Genomic DNA, 21,336 nt, shown 5'->3' with positions numbered 1-21,336 from the left:
TCTGTTTGTGAGGAACTTATAAAAAATAATAAGGATGAGAGGCGATAGATTACAAGAACGATGGAACTGATAAAATGGGATAGATCATAAACAGGATTAGAACCTGCACTATCTCTAACTCAGACCCAGAGTCAAATGTCATACGGGACCGCTCAGCTATCGGCTCCCCACCCCCTCAGAAATATCTATTAAAAATCTGTAATCTATAATATCTTTTAGTATTTGAATAGATTTAAAAGATTTTGCTTCTATCGAAGTCTAAATCAATTATTTATAGCTTGTACAAAACACTGATTTGATTCGTGTTGAAAATAATGCGGAATAATGCGTTTGCATTAAAAAAAACTAGTGCAATCTTAAAAAAGATTTATTTTTAAGGAAAAAGTTAAAAGCCACTAAAGGTTCCGAATCTGTATTTGTTATCAAGCTACATCGTCGAAATACGTATTGTGATAGCAATGAAGTAACAGATTATAGCTCGGTATCGCTAGCAGCTGATTAGATATAGAGATACTCGTATCACAGTTGTCCACTATCTGAGCGATGGTTCTCGGCTACGTGTTGTGGCTCATCGTGTCTGTATCTGCCTTCAAGCTTGTCCTAGCAGGAACATTGCCTGGTGCACTGTTGTAGCAACGATCACAGGTAAATATTCATTAGTAAAATGCTTATTTCGCGTCGGTAAATCCGTTAGCCCTCAGCTACGTATTATTAAAGTATATCTTTTCCGTGGCTGCTCAAAAATCTGGTCCTTGGATGAACGCTGCATGGTACAATTTTTTAGCAACATTCAGAGGTGAATAATATTGAATAAACAAGCTGATTTTGTGTTGGTATGTCTGTTAAGTTTTGTCATCTATCTAAAGTTACTTTTTCTATATCGTCTGAATAGTTTCCTATTGTTGTTGGATGTCAGTGCAGAGGAGTTGCTGTATAAAATAAATATTGCATATTTTTAAAATTTTCTTCCTTTATTTACCAGGTATTTTACTGCAATTCTTATGCCATATTTCTTATGTTATGTTGTATAACCTTATGATACTTCACAATTATTATGTTTATGATGTGCATTATAACTTCAAATATATTTTACAAATATTTATGACAGTTAAATCTTTACTCACTTTTATACAAGAGAAAGATTTAACTAAAGACAATTTAAAATATACATGATTTACATAAATATTGAATCGAAAATGTATTTGTTATAGTATAAATATTGACGTATATTTAGTCCGTTTACATATAACGAACTAAGATGGTACCTTGCAGCATGCAGACTCTAGCGATGGTTTTGTGGACGACATCAATCCTTCTGGAGGTCAAGGGTCAAGAAGATGAACTGTGGGATCCTTGGCTAGACAACTGCGAGTCCATGGTCCCCTATAACCTGACTGAACCCTAGACCGACCCTATGCCCTACATAGTTACTCTTAACAGACCATACATCAACAGCGATCAGGCGGTGTACGTCTATATAAAAGCACTACCTCCATTCAGTTTCCAGGGTCTCATGATTCAGGCTCGGGACGACAAGACCGGTCAGGATGTCGGGGAGTTCGACACAGACAACAGGAAGATCAGCGTCATTAATTGCTTCGGCAGACCAGATGTAAGTATTATGATCAGTGTTTGAAAGAATCCCCGTAAATATTTCATTCTGAACACAATTCTGAGAGTGTTAGGGAAAGTCTGACCATTAGTGATGTCAAAGGTTACACTCGAGAGCACAACAATTTCAAAATGTCCACTTCACAAGCTTTGTATGTATTTTATTTTGGCGTAGCTTTAGACTAGTAAGAGTGTTTATTGTGTAATACAGATTAACAAATTATCATACTCATTAAAGATATCAATTAAAATTGCCTTTAAGGCAAACCAAAATATGTCTACCAGGATATATTCCCTAATTTTCCTAATCTAATAGGAATAATTAACTGTAAACGCGTTTGGGAGTGTTGATATATTCTAAGTTAGAGTTACTACTAGATTTTTAAGTAACACAGCATGGCTATATCCTTACAAGTTGTGATAATTCAATTTATGATGTGAATATATATTTATAATACGTACACTTTTGTATACAAACATAGTCCGGGAACGTTAAGTTTAGTTCAATTTCATCCCTTGGTATACAAGACACGTTTGTGTATAAATATGTTCGTTTAATTTTTAACCAATTGTAACAAGTAAGGTGTTAATAAATAGGCAAGAGTCGTAGTTGTTCATAGTGTATCTTAATTCTTCTTATTGCAGTTCTGAACAAGCACTTTTAAGGTTTATCGTTTCTCTTTAAGAATATTATAGACATGATTTTGTTGTAAACCAGCTGCTTATTTAGTAACTTATAGTTAGTATATTCTGTGGAATTTCGAAACAGCCGTTCATTCAATTATAAAATGGTAAACAATAACAACATAGTTGATCGCATAAAACATTACAACAATCTTGGTTTTTAACAGTTAAAATAAAATATTTTGGTTACATTTTCTGTAATTTAAATTCATAACCCAGTTTTATAATTACATTCTAATTTTTAAGGAACGAATAATAATAAACTGTACAGTAAAATTAGGGTAGCTTGTACTGATTTCATGTTTTATTATAAAATTTACAGATTAGATCAACTTTTAGATAAAGTTCCTTTAATCTTACTAGCTTTAATGTGTAAACAACAAATGTTAGTTCTAGAGAGGAATCTAATTATATACTCGTACTGGCAAAATAATATTATGAACACAATTTTTTACAATTGAAGTTCCAGTGAAAAATTAAGCCAAATACTTAATTTTACACATTACTATTTTAATACCTTACACATATGGAGATAATGGCGTATATAATAACCAAATCTTTCCACCGTGCCATAACCTAAGTGGACGTCACATGAGCAAAGGTCGTACGTGTCTCGAGACGAGACAAGAGGCGGGTCTCAGTCGCGAGTAGAGCTCACGAGGACGTGCACCGGTAGAAGACGACGACGATCCCTGGCCGAGCAGGAGCAGCAGTGTGGGGAAGTACTATTGTTCTAACCAATTATATTATTTTATTATAGCTATTTCGAGAAGTAAGCCACAATGTGAATATACCTTAATTAAGAGTAACCCGAGGACTTTTTGGGGTTTAGGGTTTGCCTACATGTCTTTTCCTTAGTATCACTCATTCAGTAGGAGGTTAGACCAGATTTTTCCACATTTAAATAATTGTATTATTATATCAGTAATATATAAATTGTTATCTAAGTTCTTAACTATAACAGTCTAGAATCAGTTTATCAAAGATGACGAGGGAACTAAAATAAGTTCACCTAGTAGGAAAAATATCGTTTGAATCGGATATTCCCTTCCTGATTAACAATATTTAATTAATATAAAATTAATAACTTTTATCATTTCCTCACCCCTTCAACACTTCAAAAGGTGGCACATTTTGGTTATTTTATTCTGTTACCAGCTTTAATTTTATTAACTATAAACAGGATTCAACAGTTGTAACATGTAAGTACTACATGATACTTCCTGAATAATAGTTGTTGGTATCCTGTTTAAATTTATGTTTTACTAGAAGAACAGCCTTAAATTAATCAAATTATTATATTAAGTTTGTAGATATTATAAAATGTCTCTCCTAATTTATAGTTACCATTTTTACTATAGTAAGCAATTGAGGAAAAAAGGAAAGATTGAATTTTATACTACTACGTCTTTTCAACAAAGGTCTATTTTTCATAATTTAACAAAAGCTGTATCTGCAAGTTAGATTAAAATTTTCAAATTTAAAAAGAAACACTTTTTTCACTTTTCCAAAGTAGGAATGCACAATAACTATATAATTGCTTCATTGAAATTAGATTTTAATCAATGCGAATATTTTACAAGTGTATAAAACTGATTATTTTTGGTGAATGTAATATCCTGTTTCTGTTTTAAAAATCTACAGTATTAATCCTTAGTAAGGGTATACTTTACTATTTATTAATTTTATATTTTGAAATTTGTTAATATGAGTGGGTAGTAATTAATTTAGAATTAGAAGTACCTTTATTTGTACTTCTACTTTAGTTCTAATTTGTAGCATTCCTGCAAATAATATGTTGATCTACAAAGAGTTATATTTACAATCAATACATTGAAATATATTAAAGACAAGTAATAAACTTATAAACCATTGCTACTTTAACTGTAACTTACACTAAATTATAAGTAACATAATAACAGTTAGTTATTTGTTTTATTTTATATGTACTGAGAGATGTAGAATTTGGAAAAGGAATTGGATTTGTTTGTAATAATTTTATTGAAATATTGTCCTTAAATTACAGTTTTGCTCTAAAGGTGAAATTAAGTGAATAATTTGTAGAACGGTAGTAGAATTGCTTAATTATATTAAAATGGTTGTTTCATGGGTTTAAGGAATACAATTATTGTAAAAATTAAAATTGAGGTAAAAACGAATTAAAAATTTTGAATTTAATATTATAGTGTCTTAAGGAAACATTTTGCAAATATAATAATAAAATAAAATTGTTATGTTCTTTATATTGTTAAGCCTGACCCTAATTAACCGTTTCATGATGTTTAACTTCTTATCACAGCAAACAGCTAAAGCCGGATGTCTTTTATTGATTTTTAAATTTAGATAGTTAATGATAAGACAGGCACACGCAGGGATTGAGGATGTAAACTTATAATATTTTCCATTGAGTTTCCTTTACAATAGTTAAATTTATTCTTATATACTTACAATTTTCACAAAAAATTTTAGAAATATAGATTGGTAACTCAGATTTAAAAGGTTATTACTGTTTAACTTAAAATAAATTGCTTTATATCTTTGTAACATGATCGCAGCAAAATATAAAAAGCGGAATATTGGTTTTATCCTTGTCTAAAAGATGCAAAGTATTAACTATTATATAAGTAGTTATGTATCTTTCTATAAACTCGCATGTAATTGCCAGGCACTGTGGAAACTGTAAGGTTCGTTTTGTTATATGTATACAAACATTGAATTTAAAAGCGTCTCTACAAATGAACTGTGAAACATAAAATTCGCCATTTTTACAGGATGGTTTTTAATTTAAATTGCTACTTGACTCCCGTTATTTTTAAGCTTAATAGTGTTTTGAAGTCACAGGTTTATTTAAAACTTTAAGTTCTTCAAGCTCTTTCTAATTATTTGCCGGTATCGTGGTAAAAATGAGAAACAAGGAATGGAACACAATATTACTAACAATGCTTTCACCAAAACTTCCAATGCTGTAATTATTATTTTTGGTAAAACAACAGGTTTTTAAACGATTATAACGCGGACAATAACAATTTCATTGAATAATAATTGTGACTTAAATTTCTACAGTTAGATCAGTTGTATAAAGATAAGTAAAATAAAGATTTTACTTTATACAAACACCTTGTTAATAAACTATTTTTATAAATAATCAAAAATGCTGCAGATCCAGATACTATTAGAGTCACACATTAAGCGCTTTATATTCTATTCATTCCACTATACTTAAGATTAAATAATAAATGCTTGCGAATTTTTTTTTCTCGAGCTAATATTTCGTCTATTAAAGAATCAATAAAATTCGTTTGTCCCAGTGTTTGACTCTAATATCCCTATTTTAATATTTCTCGGCCCAAATGACATTTCTAGTACAAACTCCTTACACGTAATTAAGGACAAGTAATATTTACTGTTGTATTGTCTGGTCAGGAGAAGATGTATAGCTATATCCCTTGTTCTTGTTCAACTACCAATATATCCGAGATATTGGAACGTGCCTCATCTAATCCAGCGCATTAAAAATGTTAATAGCTTCCAGGCTACTTGTGGAGGTATTAAACAAGTTTAATTAATTTAGAAGAGCATTTAAAGTCAGAATCATTTTCGCAAGTATTATCCACGGTCAGAAATTATAGACAGGCTTCACATTAATAATAAGAAGCATAGTGTCCTGTCAAATTGTTGAAAATGAATATAAACACTCAAGGATATATTCCAACACCACAACTACATTAAACTCACAAACATGGCATATGCTTAAACACCCGCCCCCCGCAACCACCACCCCAATATTCAAATTTGTGTGTCGATAGTATTTATGTGTAGAGTATGAGGCTTTAGCGCCATACAACATGATACACCTAGTACAAATAGTAACACTACACTTGAGAAAAATACTCAAAACCAGGGAGGGGTATTAACTTGACGCGGTGCCACAAAGTGATACTACCTTACAGACTGGTATTGTCACACCAAATATTCAAATTTCCGACGATAACGACACCAAATGGGAAAAAATTAATACTGGGAACTGCAAGCGCGGTAGGTTCCAAATAGCGACCGATTAGGCACATTACAGCGCCCGAAAGGCTTGCCCTTGAATAATATCAATTATACAATAATGTCATTACGGTGGAAACCTTGGGTTTTAAAATGTTTTACCTGTCTAGTTACATCTAAACTAATTAATCCGACTACTGGAAGATTGTTCGGTCGGCCCATATATCACAATTGAAAATATTTTTTACCAACATAGTAATGCCCAGAGGGAATCTTGGTTTGAGTCCTTCGTTTTTTTATATTAGTATTAAGTTTATGTTTTCCTCTTCTCATTTTTTTAACACATCATTCGGACTAATTGCCGAACTGTCCGGGGCATCCACCGCTTGGTCTAAGGTGCGTCTTATCTAAGGATTCACCTAGAATGGTGGACACTCCGGGTTCGGTCAATGACCGAAACTCTTTGTTGTGGATCACCGGGATTTATATGAGTGGAAGGAGTTTTAATTTTGTTTGCAATTGATTTAATCACCAAAAGTAGTTAGTCCGCCTCTTTTAGATTCTTATTTATTTATTTTTTGTTCTTTTTTATTATTATTTTTATTTGCTTTCATAGAGGGGGCACCTTCCACTCTTATAAACCTTTGGCAGCTGTCTGTTACTAGACCAGGCAGACGAGTGTCCAACAACAAATCACACTACAATAATTTATTTCACCTGTACTACTCCTATCACTCTTTATCATTATTCTTTCAAAGTGAGTTGTTATTGTTATGTATTTAAGAGGTTAATCATACCTTTGACTAGTTGAAATTTTATAGTAATGTTATGTTTAAGGATTTATTATATTGTAAATTATTTATTGTTATAACTATTAATATTGTTCGGGAAATAGCTAAAAATGGGCCAAAATTTAATCCGTTAATTAGTTTCGTCATTCACCAATAAATATAGGCGCGTGTCTTAAAAATTATTTACAAACGGGTAGTCAAGTATGATTTTTAATTAGTAAATTAGTTCATTTGCACATAAACGAGTGATTGACCTTACCCAACTCTTCCTCTTCTCTCCAACTACTTGTTTTCACAGTTAGGTTAATGTCGTTGTTTAGTTCCGCATGTGCTTTCATTTGTTCGGTTGGCTTTAATTCCCATATATTAAAATGTAGCATGACAGATGCTGAAGGTGAGTAGGCTTTGAGATTGAGAATAAAGTCTGAATTCTTTTTAACGGATTACCAGCGTGCACCCGCAATAATTAAAACAAGTCTAATGCACTAAATTATATTTACTATACATTTGGAGCAGATAAGTGTGCACCTTGGTTAAACTCTATCCTTACCCAATACCAAGTCTCACAAGTATATACAGATTGATAATAAATTCATGAAATTTAATTCGATTGCAATGGGTTAATGGGCTAGTTACCCAAAATAATTTAAGGTGAGTCCCAATAGTTTATTTCACATTGAAGACTGTAAACAACACCTAGTGTTTACGAACTGTCTGGACAATTTTCTAACTTCATGAGTTAATGGCAACTTGCCATTTGTAGTACCTTGACTCACCTTTTGGTACCACTCAAATAAAACACCCATTGCAATCGTGGGCCCAAAATTCGTTTGTTGACTAATAGTATTACTTATCTAAGACTACCATCCTAGTAAAAACCTCTACCAGAACAACCTGCCTTGGTGCATTACTCTCTGCTCTAAGAGGCCTCTTCCTTAATTGATTTTTTTTATTTCCTTTCGCCCCAGGGGGAGGTAGGAGTCCACGCTGGTAATCAGAATGAGTTAAATTTTACATAAAACTCGAGTCTGCTCTGTCCACGGCATCTGGTACTGTGCTCCCCCATTATTAACAGGTACGTTTACCTCCCAAATACTGATAACCTCACGACTGGTTGAGTCGGTCGCGTTGGTCGCCGGGAGTCTCCCCGAGGAGGCCCTGGAGCCTCGTCACGGCACGTCGCCTGTTATGTCAATATTGCGTCGCCCCGTCGTAAATCCAACCAGGGGTTATCTGCTCCTCACTAGGAGAGGGGCCACCAAAATTCCGAATTGTCTGATGCATAGGCATTTTATTTAGTTAGTATGATGATAAACTGACATATACTGGTTTCTTAATCCAACCTTACCCCTAACCCCTTAAAGGTCAATCTACTGTCGCGTTTCGTCCCCGTAGACACGGAGGTTGTGGCGCTAGCCGCGATGTTTTCTTTTCACCATAACTCAATCAGTGCCATAACCCAAGTAGACGTCACATGAACAAAGGTCGTACGTGTCCCGAGACAAGACAAAAGGCGGGTCGTTAATAGTTTCATTTATTCAGTAGGGGGTTAGTCAAGATTATTGAATATTTCAATACTATTATTATTATATCAGTAATATATATATTGTTATTTAAGTTGTTATTTGTAACAGTTTAGAATCAGTTCATCAAACCTGACGAGGGAACTAAACTAAGTTCACCCTCTGGGCATAATACCGTTTGATTCCGATATTCCCTTCATGACCGACAATACGATATAAGATTAATAATTTCCATTATTTTGTCAAGCCCTAAACGCTTCATATGTAATAATTTATACAGAAGTCACAAAAAAGTGATCATTTATGGATAATATCAAAACTAAAATAATTATAAAAAATTTACAATTCTTAAAAATGAGTTTTACTGAGCAGAATAGTCGTATTGAACCGATTGTTAAATCGAGAAAATAAAATATAAAGTTTATGATCAATTAATTGAGTACAAACTTAGATGTGAGATTGACTATTAAGTAGATTGCGACTATCGACTGAAATCCTCGCCATGTGTCACATATTTAAGATTGACAATAACTCGAAATATGTTCTTGGTAAACGAAATTTTGATTAAGAATCAAATTTCCTCCAACCACAACGCAATATAATACTATGCTGAGTTTAAAAAAACCTAAATTGTGTCCTCAATATTTATATTCCCATTACAGGTGCGCACGCTTCATTTATATGTATGAACACTTATGCGAACAGAACAATAAATAGACATGTATAACTAAAACAAGGTACGTACAGTAATACCATTTATATTGTGGTTTTTATATATTCCAGCTGAGTAAGTTTTATCCATCTTATTGAATGAGTAAAATCTTGTGGATTATTATAAGAATGAGAATAATGCACGTCCTCTATGTTATTAAGTAATTAGTTCCGTAGTAAAAGAAAAGTTTTTTCCGTAACGCAGACATTAAGAAATGGCTGAGATTTCCCATAAAGACCCAAGTTTCTTATTATAATATTTTTATTATATGAATTTTTATTTTTATTTGTTATTTATTATTTTCCTAGATAAGAGAATAATGAAGAAGCTGCATACAATGTTCAATTCAGTTAATTTACTTAGAAACAAACTTAGAGAAGTGCTGAGGTGTATCTAAGATAAGCATTATGAAACATGACAAATATGAGTATATTAATTATGTTCTATGGTCAGAGCACGGCCACGCACGCTGACAATTCCCCCAAGACGGAGGTGACGGCCAGATGGGCGCCCGAGGATGACAATGACGCTACCGTCACATTTTAGTGAGTACATCACATGTATGTATCCGCATGATAGGAGAAGATTCTAACATCGCTTTGTGACGTTAATGTCTTTTATATACCAAATTACAAGGATATAGTTTACTTTTGGTTCCATACTGATCGCTGGAATAAAACTTCCTAAACCTTGGAAATTTCTAAATACCGTCGGTACGTTTATTATAGCTTTTATACCTTAATGTTTCTATATATTAGTTCCATTTATTAGTTTTGTTTGTATGTTAAGGGTTATTTTGTTCACCTGTGTCCTATTATAATTTGAACCATTTTATAATCACATTATAACCGATTGCGGGAAATCAAAAACACACACTCACTTATTACCTCTAAAAACCTTGAGTGTGGGGACTAAAAAAAGAAATATAGTTTATACTCTAGTACCAGGTTTTATAGAAACTGCGCCTAAATGTTGTAGAAGATTGGATAGATTTTCAAATATATCTTGTCTAATACCGTTTTTTTTGCCGATTGTCGTTGAAAGATATACCCAGGTTCATGAAAAAGTAACTATTGTAACTATGGTGTCTATTATATTTGTATGTATGTATGTAAATTATTAAATAATAAATTAGTATGATTTTTTATTAAAATATATTATTTTTCGTTTTGCAGTGTCACAATTGCAGAAAAGGTTAACCCTCTGGGGAGGTTCTGGGCTTGCCAGCGTACGAAAACACTTCAAATTATCAAGTGACTTCTTGTAGCCCTTTCGTCTTTTCACATTTCAAGTACATAGGAGAGTTCTGTACACTATGCCAACAATTGTTTATTTAATAGTAACCCTTCCACACTTTCCAAAAATATACAGTCTGCTTTATATACAATAAAACACATTTCTCAAAAATAGCCACAAAAATGTATTTACAAACACCAAAATAATTAAGCAAGAGTGATTGAACAAAGGTAAAATTGTATCATATTTTTAATTTAATTATACATATACCAGTAAAGGTAATGCAATATAGATTAAAGACATATTTTCGAAAAAATGGACAAATGGAATATTGCAGTTATTATTTTGAGAAAAATATCAATCCAGTTATATTTATTAAAATGTACATTTCATTAATTATATAATAATAAACAAATGAATCTCCTTCATAAATTAAAAGTCAGCTACTATTACTTTTCAGGGATATTTTTGAAGGTGTATGGAAAAATAATATTAACGGTAGTTTATAGCTAAATTGTAATTAATTAGCAAAGAAATAAGATGGGATGCTGAAGGATGATATTATTATTATTATTAGTGTTATTTTAGAATGCTATGATTGTAACAAGAGGGGAAACAAATTAATATTGTAAATTTAATAACAAACCGAAAAAAACCATGCAATTATACAAATGCGAATAGCCAGTTGTAGACTTAATATTTCATATACTTTTTACAGTGCGTCAATTATTATTAATATTAAACGCAATGTATTTTAGATCATCAGTGTATTTTCGTTGCGAAATCTCAAAAGAGGAAGAATTTGGCAGCTTCGCGGGAAAAGGACTTTTGTAACTCAATTTACTGGATGCGTCTCTTCCATTCTTATAACGCTACGCCTTTGCGGAAAGTACAGTAATAAAGTACGATATAGCATGTTAAGGAAACCTTTTCTTCGGTAACTTGCTTTCTATAAGGCGTATTTCACCATATACTTGGGTCTCTTTGCTACAAATAATACTTGGAAGGAAATATAGCACTTAGGTTTAACACAAAAAGTAGAAGATAACATAGACAACCATTTTAAAAATATACCTTCGCAAGGATTATTAAAATAAAAATCAGACTTTTAAAATTTAAAATAAAAAAGTTAAGCTCAAAACGAACTAAAATCTTATTGCTGGAAAACCCTTTTATTCCCTTGGGTCCAGCACCCAAAGTTTCAGGAAAGGCCCTCTCACTCATGGTTATTGACGACGAACCATAAATATAATAAAAGGGTGAGACAAAAGGTTCAGCCAAATTCGATGTCGTGGAGGCCGGTTCTGTCTAAGTCAACAGCCTTTATCTTCCTGTACTCCGATCTTTGGTGTAGGAATTACATAACATGTTCTAACCTGCTTATACAGTTATAACTTAAGACCATTGAACTTTCTTCTAGATTCTAATATTTACTCTTTTTACCCATTTTTTTCTTTTAATTTAGAATACTAGTTAATTTTAAATAAACAATTTAGCAGAATGCTGCAAAGCCGTACATACTGTGGGTTAAATTTACTTTGTCGTTCAAATTAACCTCATATTTTCATTAACAATATAACTGTTCAGTATATATGTTCAGAATGCTTTTTTAATACCCGGAAATTAAAGAATACTACGATCTAAGCTGGTGTACACACCATTGCTTTGGTATCGTGTCTAAAACGTCCTAGTCCTCTTAATTGTGCAATGAGAATGCCTCTTCACCTAGATTACACTGTATTATGTAGAATAGGTGTCCATCTTTGATGTCTAATCAATGCAAAGAGTTTGGTCTCATTACCGAATTTTCACTTTCACTTTTAACTCAATTATTTTCGTTTATTCAACGAATAAAAATATCGCATATTAAAATATCAATTTACTTAGTGTGAATACTGTTTTTTTCATTCTGTTTTATTCTCATGGTTATTAATAAAATCAGTTTATAAATATTCACTAACGCTCATTGAAAACCACGGAGCGGCATGCTCAATCATCGATCTTATTGCTACCTATTAAAATGAAGCTTCATAAAAATTTTCAAGTACTCGTATATAGGCCAGTTTATTTTTGACATTACATGTGCACATACAGACAGAAAAGAAATTTTTGCAGACCCATGAGGGTTCTAAATTTTATATAGGGCTATTGTTTTATTACACATGTTGATATATTGGCAGAACAGAACAGTATTATGAGGAGATGACGAAGCTATAAACACATTAGCGTAAATACAGAACATTTATCATAATCTATTGAGGCAGTTCTTTCTATGGAATCAATTCACTAATGTAAACCATTGTTCTTGCAATCAACTAAGAGGCGGGGCATTTTTAATGAATGGTGTACTTAAGTAATAACGTTGATTGAGTGTAATCTTAATTGATAATATTAATTCAAGTCAATTATCCAAAGAAGTAAAAATTATAATTATATTTGGATTACTATTTTTAGGTGTTTAACAAATCAACTTAAAATACCTTTGTTCAAATTGAAAGTTTATAAATGTATTATTCTCAACACAAAGAAGGAGAATTCCAATTTTTCCGATTTCATTTCTCTTAAGTTACTGTCATAAAATATTTGTATTATCCTATTTGTATGTAAAGTGAAAAATCCCATTAATGCATTGCTATACCCACTAAGAATCCGTAAAATCTAAAAGATATCTTAGGTGCATATAATTTTTAAATCACTCACTAATATTATTCATTTAAATTTTGAATATCAGCCATCATCGAGCCATATTGTAAATAATACAGTGGTATAGCAGTTTTAGAGTATGACAGTTGCAAGGTATTACAGTTGTAAGGTGACAGTTTCGTCAGTATGTCAGTTGTACCCAAACGGGTGTATTTCACAGTGAGTATTTAGCATCGTTTTCGTAGGGTGTAATATTTGTGATTTACATAAATATAACTCTAAATAATAAAGTACATACAACTCGCTTTGAAATATAATAGCTTTTAAACAATGTTTTGACAACTATGGAAGTATTTACAATGTGGTTATTGGAAGCTACAAGTACAGAAAACTAAAATTAGTACTTAAAAAGTATGAATATATTTAATCCTGATATCGTACACTGTACGTCCTTGCTTTCTGATCTCTGTACACTATATCATGATATTTCTTTAATTATTTCTATAATATAAAGTATAGAATACTTCTTCCTATTTATCTATTTTGTATCCTGCGTCTCTCCAAGGCAAAATGGACCAACGATCCTCTCAATAACTTTCCTTTCATTAAAACTTGAAATTTTACAGACTTTACTGGTATCTCAGTTTATTTGTTCTTTCAGCTACTGTGTATATGCCATTCTACGTGTCAAATGAAACTAATTTCGAGTGTCTAAATAAACTGAATGGTTTGAGTTCATCATTGCTGCCGCATATTAAAATGTTATACAAAACTATTGACGTAAATATTTGCAGCACACAACGACAGATAGTATTTTTTCGCAATAATTCAACATTCATAAATAATTGTTTTTAAATAATTACATTTTAGGGTATTTTAGGGCTTATATTATTGTGCCTATATATTATTCCTATATTATCTCAGACTTATGAATGTAAAACTTCGTCTAAATCTATGTACTAGATTTTGTATGATTGAGTATCAACTCTCTAAACATCCAAAAATACAAGGTACCCTAAATTCCAAAGTTCATTCTTTGCACATTCTTGCATAATATTGGTAGGATAGATAGTTTTAAACAACTATTAACCTAGTACTTTACTCGTTATCGCTTGAATTTTTAAGTCTTTAAGATGGACCTTTTATGTTTGGATTATGAATAATTCATCTCAGTTATTATACGTAGATTAAAAGAAATAAGTTTATCTAGAATTATTCGGTCATTTGTGATATTAATTCTTACATGTATTTTTACACCTCGTGACATTTTCAGAGAGAGGCGGTATACAGCTTTAAGGATTATACAACAATATTAGGAAATGTGAACATTATAAAAATCTTAATTTCTCTTTCAGTACTGAGCTATATTGTTTTTTTTATTACTAATGCTGTCAAATAGCATTACTATGAAAATAAATAAGTCCAGATACGTTTTTTTTATTTAAATACTTGCATGTTTCACAAATATATATAAAAAATGCACACTAACCATGAACTATGATCGTCAGTTGGCGTCTACATTAAATTGAAATTATAGTCAAACTTTATTTCCTACATTAAAATAAATATAACAAATATAACATTCATAAAAAATATCGTATTAGCTAACAAAATTTAATGAAATACATTACATATAATACTAAAATGATAAGAACATAATTAAAGATCTTCAGAATATACAAAACCTTCGCCACGTAAGCAATATAATATAATGTATTGGTCTAGGATTAAAATTGCAGTATTTAATTCAACCATTTTTATAATTGATAACCATAATGGCGGAGGCATTAGACTCCTTTTTTTACTGGAAATAGGGGCCAAGGGGAGGCTTAAATTTAAGTTTTTTTTTAAGAAAAGTGGTTTTGTATTGTCTTATAATAACATAACAAATATCGTGGATTTAGTGCAGGCTTACACACAGTAAAGCCGTGCAAAAAGTCTTATGGCAAATATTAAAGATAAATATTTGCCCAATTAAGATTAGGTTTCTCGTCTCTATCCTGTAAGGTCTCGTTTTCCGATTCGAAGTCTTATAACAGTGATAAAAAAATTTAAATAATTGGTAAATTTAAAGATTGAAGTCTAACAGGTCTGACATAAGACTACGATATATTTTATAAGATACTAGCGGGCCCGGCGCGCTTTGCTGCGCATTTCAATAATTTTTTGCAAAAGTAGCCCGCGGCTTTCGCACGCAATTTCCCGTTGAAAACAGTACACTATATTCACTTATTCTTTTTCTATCACATTCTAAACATTGCTGAGATAATTGATAGTCGTTCCATCGTGAGCCTCTTGGGCGTATTATGAAGGTATGTACCATATTCCTGCCTCTATCTAGCTGTTACCCACGGCTTCGCACGCAAATCTTAAGAACCGAAGTCCTTATATTACTTAGTAAATTTTTTTTTTTACTATAATAAATTTTAGATTAAATTAGTTATATCTCCGATGCCACGATTGAGCTTGCTTTGTTGTCTCGATCGAGAGAATATGTACACACGGAGTTTTTGAGAACCATACTTTTGTCAAAAAAAACAACTAAGGTTGATTTTATAACATTCTTTATATTTGTAGCCAACGTAAGATAGTAATTATGATATCTGCATTGCTCTTCTGATCAAGCATGAACATGGTTTATATTAAATAAATATTGCAGTTAAAGGTGAATTTTTACGTCAAATTTGAATTGTATTATCTGGATAGTAAAGTCTATGTTTAACAGTGATTGCAGAAACAGTTTAAACAAAATTTGTCGTTTCTCTTAAGCTTACTCTATGCTTTAAAACTATAAGTGTAATATATGTTTACAAAGAACAGCTGATTAAAAATTTGAAAAGACGTTAACATATGTTTGCTGCAATGCATTTCTTATGGGTATTTCTGTAACCAGTGGGGCGGAATCCTGAATCGGGAAAGGGATGGGCATAGCTTATAAACCTTCTCCGTGGAAAAATACATATACGTACAAATTTTCATCATGATCGGTCCAATAGTTCACGATTCCATAAAGGACAAACATACAAACATTCATTTTTATATATATAGATTAAAGGCTTTCAAATAGTTTGTGAATTAATAGAACAGTGTTTCAATTTAAAGTTTGGAACACACGTTTATGGTTAAAATTGTTGAGAGTGTTATAGTTAATTTGTTTTTAGTTTTTTTGGGCTCCTTACAACTGTTATCTCAAAGTTTTTAAAGTGTTTATCACAAATACCCACAAAGTAAAAGACCGACTCATATTCATTCCGGGCACACAAAGAACAAACGTGAATTTTATCAGGAAACCAATGTTTGTAATTCTAATCGACCTAATCTGCCCGCGCATATACTGCCCAAGATATGCCGCGTTAGCTATTATGTTATTCACGTCATAACAATCTTTCAGGAATGTCTTATCTCCAAGGTCAAGTTTGATTGTTAAATAATGTGAGTGATAGACAGACGTACACGCACGCCCTGTACGTTCCACTCGCCAGTCTGTTCACATCGCCTCAACCACTCTGGTCAACTGGCCCACCAACTCAACGCTGTCATTGGCGTCATAATCCAGATTCTTCCTCGATAATTTAGATTTAATTGAAGGGTAGAGTAGTATAATTTTTCCGAGCCAACTTGAAAAGTGTTTAATTTGCTGTGTTAAAGGGCAGTCTACAAAGTGTTTTCAAAAACATTCTTTGAATTCCATCACATTCTGTCATTCTGAGGATTGCGTCGGATTCTCTGGATTTCCATACTAGCAAACAAATAACAAGCACAAATTTTAATAGTAGTTGGAACCTTACGTATGAGAAGAGGGTTATAAATCATACAAACGCATACAATAATAGTAAAATCGTATATAAAAAATATATCCACTAATCACAAAAACACAAGTTATCTTAAGTATAGAATTATGTGAAAACACAAGCACACATACACGCGCGCGCTCACACACACACACACACACACACGCTCGCGCATTAACTTCTGTCAATTTGTTCATGATTTTTGTTATTGCATATCAGTGGGTCAGTACTGTAGCAGGATCTGGTTGCTACTATTTCTTCACGAAGCCCAGCTGCTGCAGCACCTGCCTCGCCACACTGTTGATGTGACGAAAGCGGTCTGGGCCAATGTCGACACCTCCACGCCAGCGAGTCACCACTACCATCACGTTAGTAGCTCCCGTAGCCTGCAACAAACAAAAAAACAATATGAGAGTACATTCTTAATTATTAGGCATGCACACAAGTTTTCTAATTCACGCCCTCCCACACATAGCTATAAAAATTATTGTAATCTCAAGATACTCTAGTCTAGCTGTGGACATGTACTTTTGTTTATGTTTAACGTTACGACCGATGAGTTTCTGAAACTAAGAAAATTTTAATCCACAACATTGTATTATGTTTTATCGTAACAACACTCATGTATAAAATGTTTGGGTCTGCCTACCTGCAGTAAATGTAATGACCGCCCCCCTACAAACGTTCTCCCGGTCATTAGAGCAGTGCTGGGCTGTGCGGACGGTACATCATGCTGGAGCACTCAGTATGCATAGATATTGTGTGGCGCTTTGCCAATCTATTGCCTGATATAAAATGTTTCAGTATGCCTACTTGCAGTAAATGTAACAACCGCCCCCCCCCTCAGCAGCGATCTCCCCGTCATCATCACAGTGCTGAGCAGTGCGGCCACCCACACCGTCCTTAAGCACACGTTATGCGCAGAGATCGTATGTTGTTTTGTCAATCTACTGTCTAATGTAAATTTTTTTAGTATGCCTACTTGCAGTAAATGTAACAACCGCCCCCCAGCAGTGACTCCGCGTCATATTTTCAGTGTTTGCCGAGCGTCATGGCACACCGTCGTGAAGCATTCGTTATGCATTAATAGATATTGCGTGTTGCTATGCCAATCTACTGTCTGATACAAAATGTTTGAGTCTGCCTACCTGCAGTAAATATAACAACCACCCCCCCCCCTCAGCAGCGTTCTCCCCGTCATCATCACGGAGTTGTTTGAGGTCCGGCACACCTTCCTAGAGCATTCCGTATGAGTAGATATTGTGTGTTGCGTTGCCAATCTACTGTCTGATATAAAATGTTTATGTCTTCCTACCTTTAGTAAATGAAAAACGGGCTCCCAGCAGCGTTCTGCCCGTCATATTTTGCTGAGCCTGAAACACCGTTTCTTGGTCTACTGGACGAAAGTTTAGCCTGATCAACTAAACAAGGTTATATTTGCGTAGTGACGCGCCAACGCAAAATTCGTCAATCACCAATGAAACGGTGTGTGTCAGCCCCGACCTTGAAAAGATAGATAACTTGGTAGTTGTTATATGTTACAATGAAGTAGGATACCAGATGACGAAATCTGAAGTACAAGGTTCGTCCACCAAGCGCTGGGAGTGACGAGTCATGAACGGAACGTTGAGCTTAGGAGTTCCTGGTCTGTTTAGCGGAGTGCAGAGTTTAAGACAGATGACCGACCCTCTTCAGCTTCGTGGGAGGTTTTCCGTGATTTTTACATATTTTTGAAGAGGTAAGGCAGACTGTACTTTTTAAGTATCTTCGTGATTTTGTTTCAAGGAAATTTAACTTTTTTTATTCAACTACACAGTTTCAACACAAAAATTCATTTAAACTAGGATCGAGCGGCAAATCCATTCCTGCATGAAAATTAAACATGTAACGGCCATTTGGCACATGTATAATGTTCATGTTAAGTAAAATATGATTTCATTTCTTTTAAAAATGTATGCTACGGCTTTTTTTACTTTAAAGTGTAAATTAAACAGGTAACGGCCTTTCGGCAAATATATAATGTTAACGTTAATTGAAATATAAATTCATTTTATTTAAAAGTGTATGCTACGGTTGTTTTACTTTACAGTGTAAAGTGAACCTGTAACGGCCTTTTGGAAAATGTATAATACTCACGTTAAGTGAAATATAAATTCATGTTATTTCAAATTTTATGTTTTACTTTAAAGTGTATTTTGAACATGTAACGGCCTTTTGAAAAATGTATAATGTTCACGTTATCTGAAATACAAATTCATTTTATTTCAAATTGTATAGTATGGCTTTTTTTACTTTAGAGTGTGAAAAAACTTTGAATTCAAGAAAATTTTTATTTTTCTTAACGATTTGAACGTTATACTGTAATGCTTTGCGCTAAAACCCATTGTATGGTTTTAATTTATTTATTGGTGAAATATTGTACTTATTAAATTTGGAAGAGAGTAACGTAGTAGTTATGGAATAAAAATGTCTAGGTAATTGTCAAACAACCAAGTTATTATTGTTTTAATTGTTCATTTCTAATCATAAATTTAGATCACCCTAGTTATCAAGTTGTCTGATAGCGGTAATAAGTAAATAATACATTCAGACTTAAATCAATTTTGTTGTTATTGTTAAATTGTAGAACTCAGTCTATGTATTTATTTTATGTCTGCTTAAAACCTAAACCTTATAATTACCATTTAATTTATGTTTATCAAACGAAGTGTTAGACTATATGTCAATAAATGTGAAAGTAGAGTAATAACATACAATTCAAACCAAATCAGAATAACAATCTTGTACAGTAATATCAAGTAGTCGTGGGCCTATTTAGTTAAAGTACAAAGTATTAAATTTTTGTCAGGTCAAATGTATGATTCTAAACTTTTGTCAGTCAGTTTTAACCTTGAGTTTTATTGTTCAATTTAATACTTTTAATGATAGTAAATATAATTGGTAATGTGTACGGTTAATAGTGTTTACTAAATGTATTGTAATATTAACACCAAAATTAATTGGCGATCAGTTCATATAATATAAACGGTAAAATCTTAATTCAGTGTTAAAGATTAACTCAAGATAAAAATAACTTCTTGGTTATAAACTTTGAACATATTGGAGCATAAAAAGATAAGGTATCTTGATAACTACTTTTTTCTGTATTCTTAAATACTTAAATGCTTATCTTATTTTATCGAATAGTAGATTGGTCAGCATGATATTTTTGATTATTTTATTGGCACAATATAATTATATATATGAAAACTGTATTGTATGACTGTATGTAAGCACTGTTATGCTGTTTTACTGTTTATAAGGAACTGTATAAGGTTCTGGTTTTCGTTCCAGACTGTACGTAAGGCAAACTGCACGCGCCAGGACATTGAGCGGCACAGACTGTACGCGGGGTCTACTGGGAGCTTCGCTGACTGTGAGGAGTACGCGCACTTAACTTCCTTGCGTCACGACTTGACTGGTTGTGGAGTCACGGGCCTGAGAAGTGACTGCGACACGATAAGTCAAACATTTTTAATTCTTGTATGGCCATACTCAAATATTTAACTTGTGTACACGTTAATTGAAAGCAGCTGTGGACTTTGTGGACAGTTGCAGGACTCGCTCGCCAGTGAGTGTCTTCACACCAGCAAAGGATTTTTGCCTTCGTATTTTAGTTTAGTATTCGTATTAAATAACACTCTCACGAATGTTCTCTATCAAACATAAAACTAACATGTATTTACTATACTACTAACAACCATTATTCCCAGTATAATATCCAGACCCTCAAATCAACGTTTATTAACTAAACTACTTTCAACCAGTACTCAAAGTATAATATCCAGACTCTGAAAACCAGATTCTCTGTTATGCTACTGAAATGATCTGCAAATTCTGCTTACTAATGAACATTAGCTTTGTTTAGACTGTCTCGTAATCTGTAAGAATTGCAATAATTTATATATTTGTCTGTGAACTATATTATAAATAATCAGCACGGTAATGATATATGTTATTAAATTATTATTGATATGTAACTCATTCAATAAATGTTTATTTACTTGACTTGCTCCACCTGGGTTATAATGGCCGCATGATCCTGAAATATAAACTGCCGGTCGATGAAGACTTCACCATGGGTAATTTTTAGGCTTCTGTTGCTGGTTGTTTTGCGGTTGGAATGTTAGTGTTGAACTAGGTCTTGCACTACGCATCTTTTACTTGATGAATATTTATTTTGGAGATACTCCCTTAGAGGCCTCCACCCATTGGTAAATAACACTCTCACCAATGTTCTCTATAAAACATAGAACTAACATTTACTCCCTAAACTACTAATAACAATTATCCCCAGTATGATATCCAGATTA

General features: G+C 32.8%; 1 protein-coding gene across 3 annotated transcripts; it reads left to right on the top strand.

The window, feature by feature from the left end:
- The first annotated feature begins 546 nt into the window (after positions 1-546).
- Positions 547-20,958, top strand: LOC124370101 (putative ferric-chelate reductase 1 homolog). 3 transcript variants are annotated; one of them, XR_006923147.1, is made up of 5 exons: positions 547-645; positions 1,273-1,612; positions 9,768-9,859; positions 17,204-18,722; positions 20,318-20,958. XR_006923147.1 is itself a non-coding variant. In XM_046828393.1 (4 exons), exons 2-4 carry the CDS (start codon positions 1,415-1,417, stop codon positions 10,569-10,571), a joined length of 372 nt encoding a protein of 123 aa, XP_046684349.1. In that variant the 5' UTR covers positions 547-645; positions 1,273-1,414; the 3' UTR covers positions 10,572-11,497. The 3 variants fall into 3 exon arrangements, 2 of the variants coding, with proteins under 2 accessions (XP_046684349.1, XP_046684348.1); XM_046828393.1 differs by lacking the exons at positions 17,204-18,722; positions 20,318-20,958 and adding an exon at positions 10,490-11,497; XM_046828392.1 differs by lacking the exons at positions 547-645; positions 1,273-1,612 and having other exon boundaries at positions 9,287-9,859; positions 17,204-17,352.
- The last annotated feature ends 378 nt before the right edge of the window (positions 20,959-21,336 follow it).

Source organism: Homalodisca vitripennis, unplaced genomic scaffold, assembly GCF_021130785.1.
Source record: "Homalodisca vitripennis isolate AUS2020 unplaced genomic scaffold, UT_GWSS_2.1 ScUCBcl_17;HRSCAF=529, whole genome shotgun sequence".
NCBI lineage: Eukaryota > Metazoa > Arthropoda > Insecta > Hemiptera > Cicadellidae > Homalodisca > Homalodisca vitripennis.
This window is presented reverse-complemented; position numbering and strand designations above follow the sequence as displayed.

Bases quoted from the DNA above. Each gene is read 5' to 3' on its own strand.
- LOC124370101 (XM_046828392.1), top strand. From the start codon at position 9,832: ATGACAATGACGCTACCGTCACATTTTA. The intron at 9,860-17,203 runs GTGAGTACATCA...ATTGCATATCAG, and splicing joins GACGCTACCGTCACATTTTA to TGGGTCAGTACTGTAGCAGG. The intron at 17,353-20,317 runs GTTAGTAGCTCC...TTTTCGTTCCAG, and splicing joins CGAGTCACCACTACCATCAC to ACTGTACGTAAGGCAAACTG.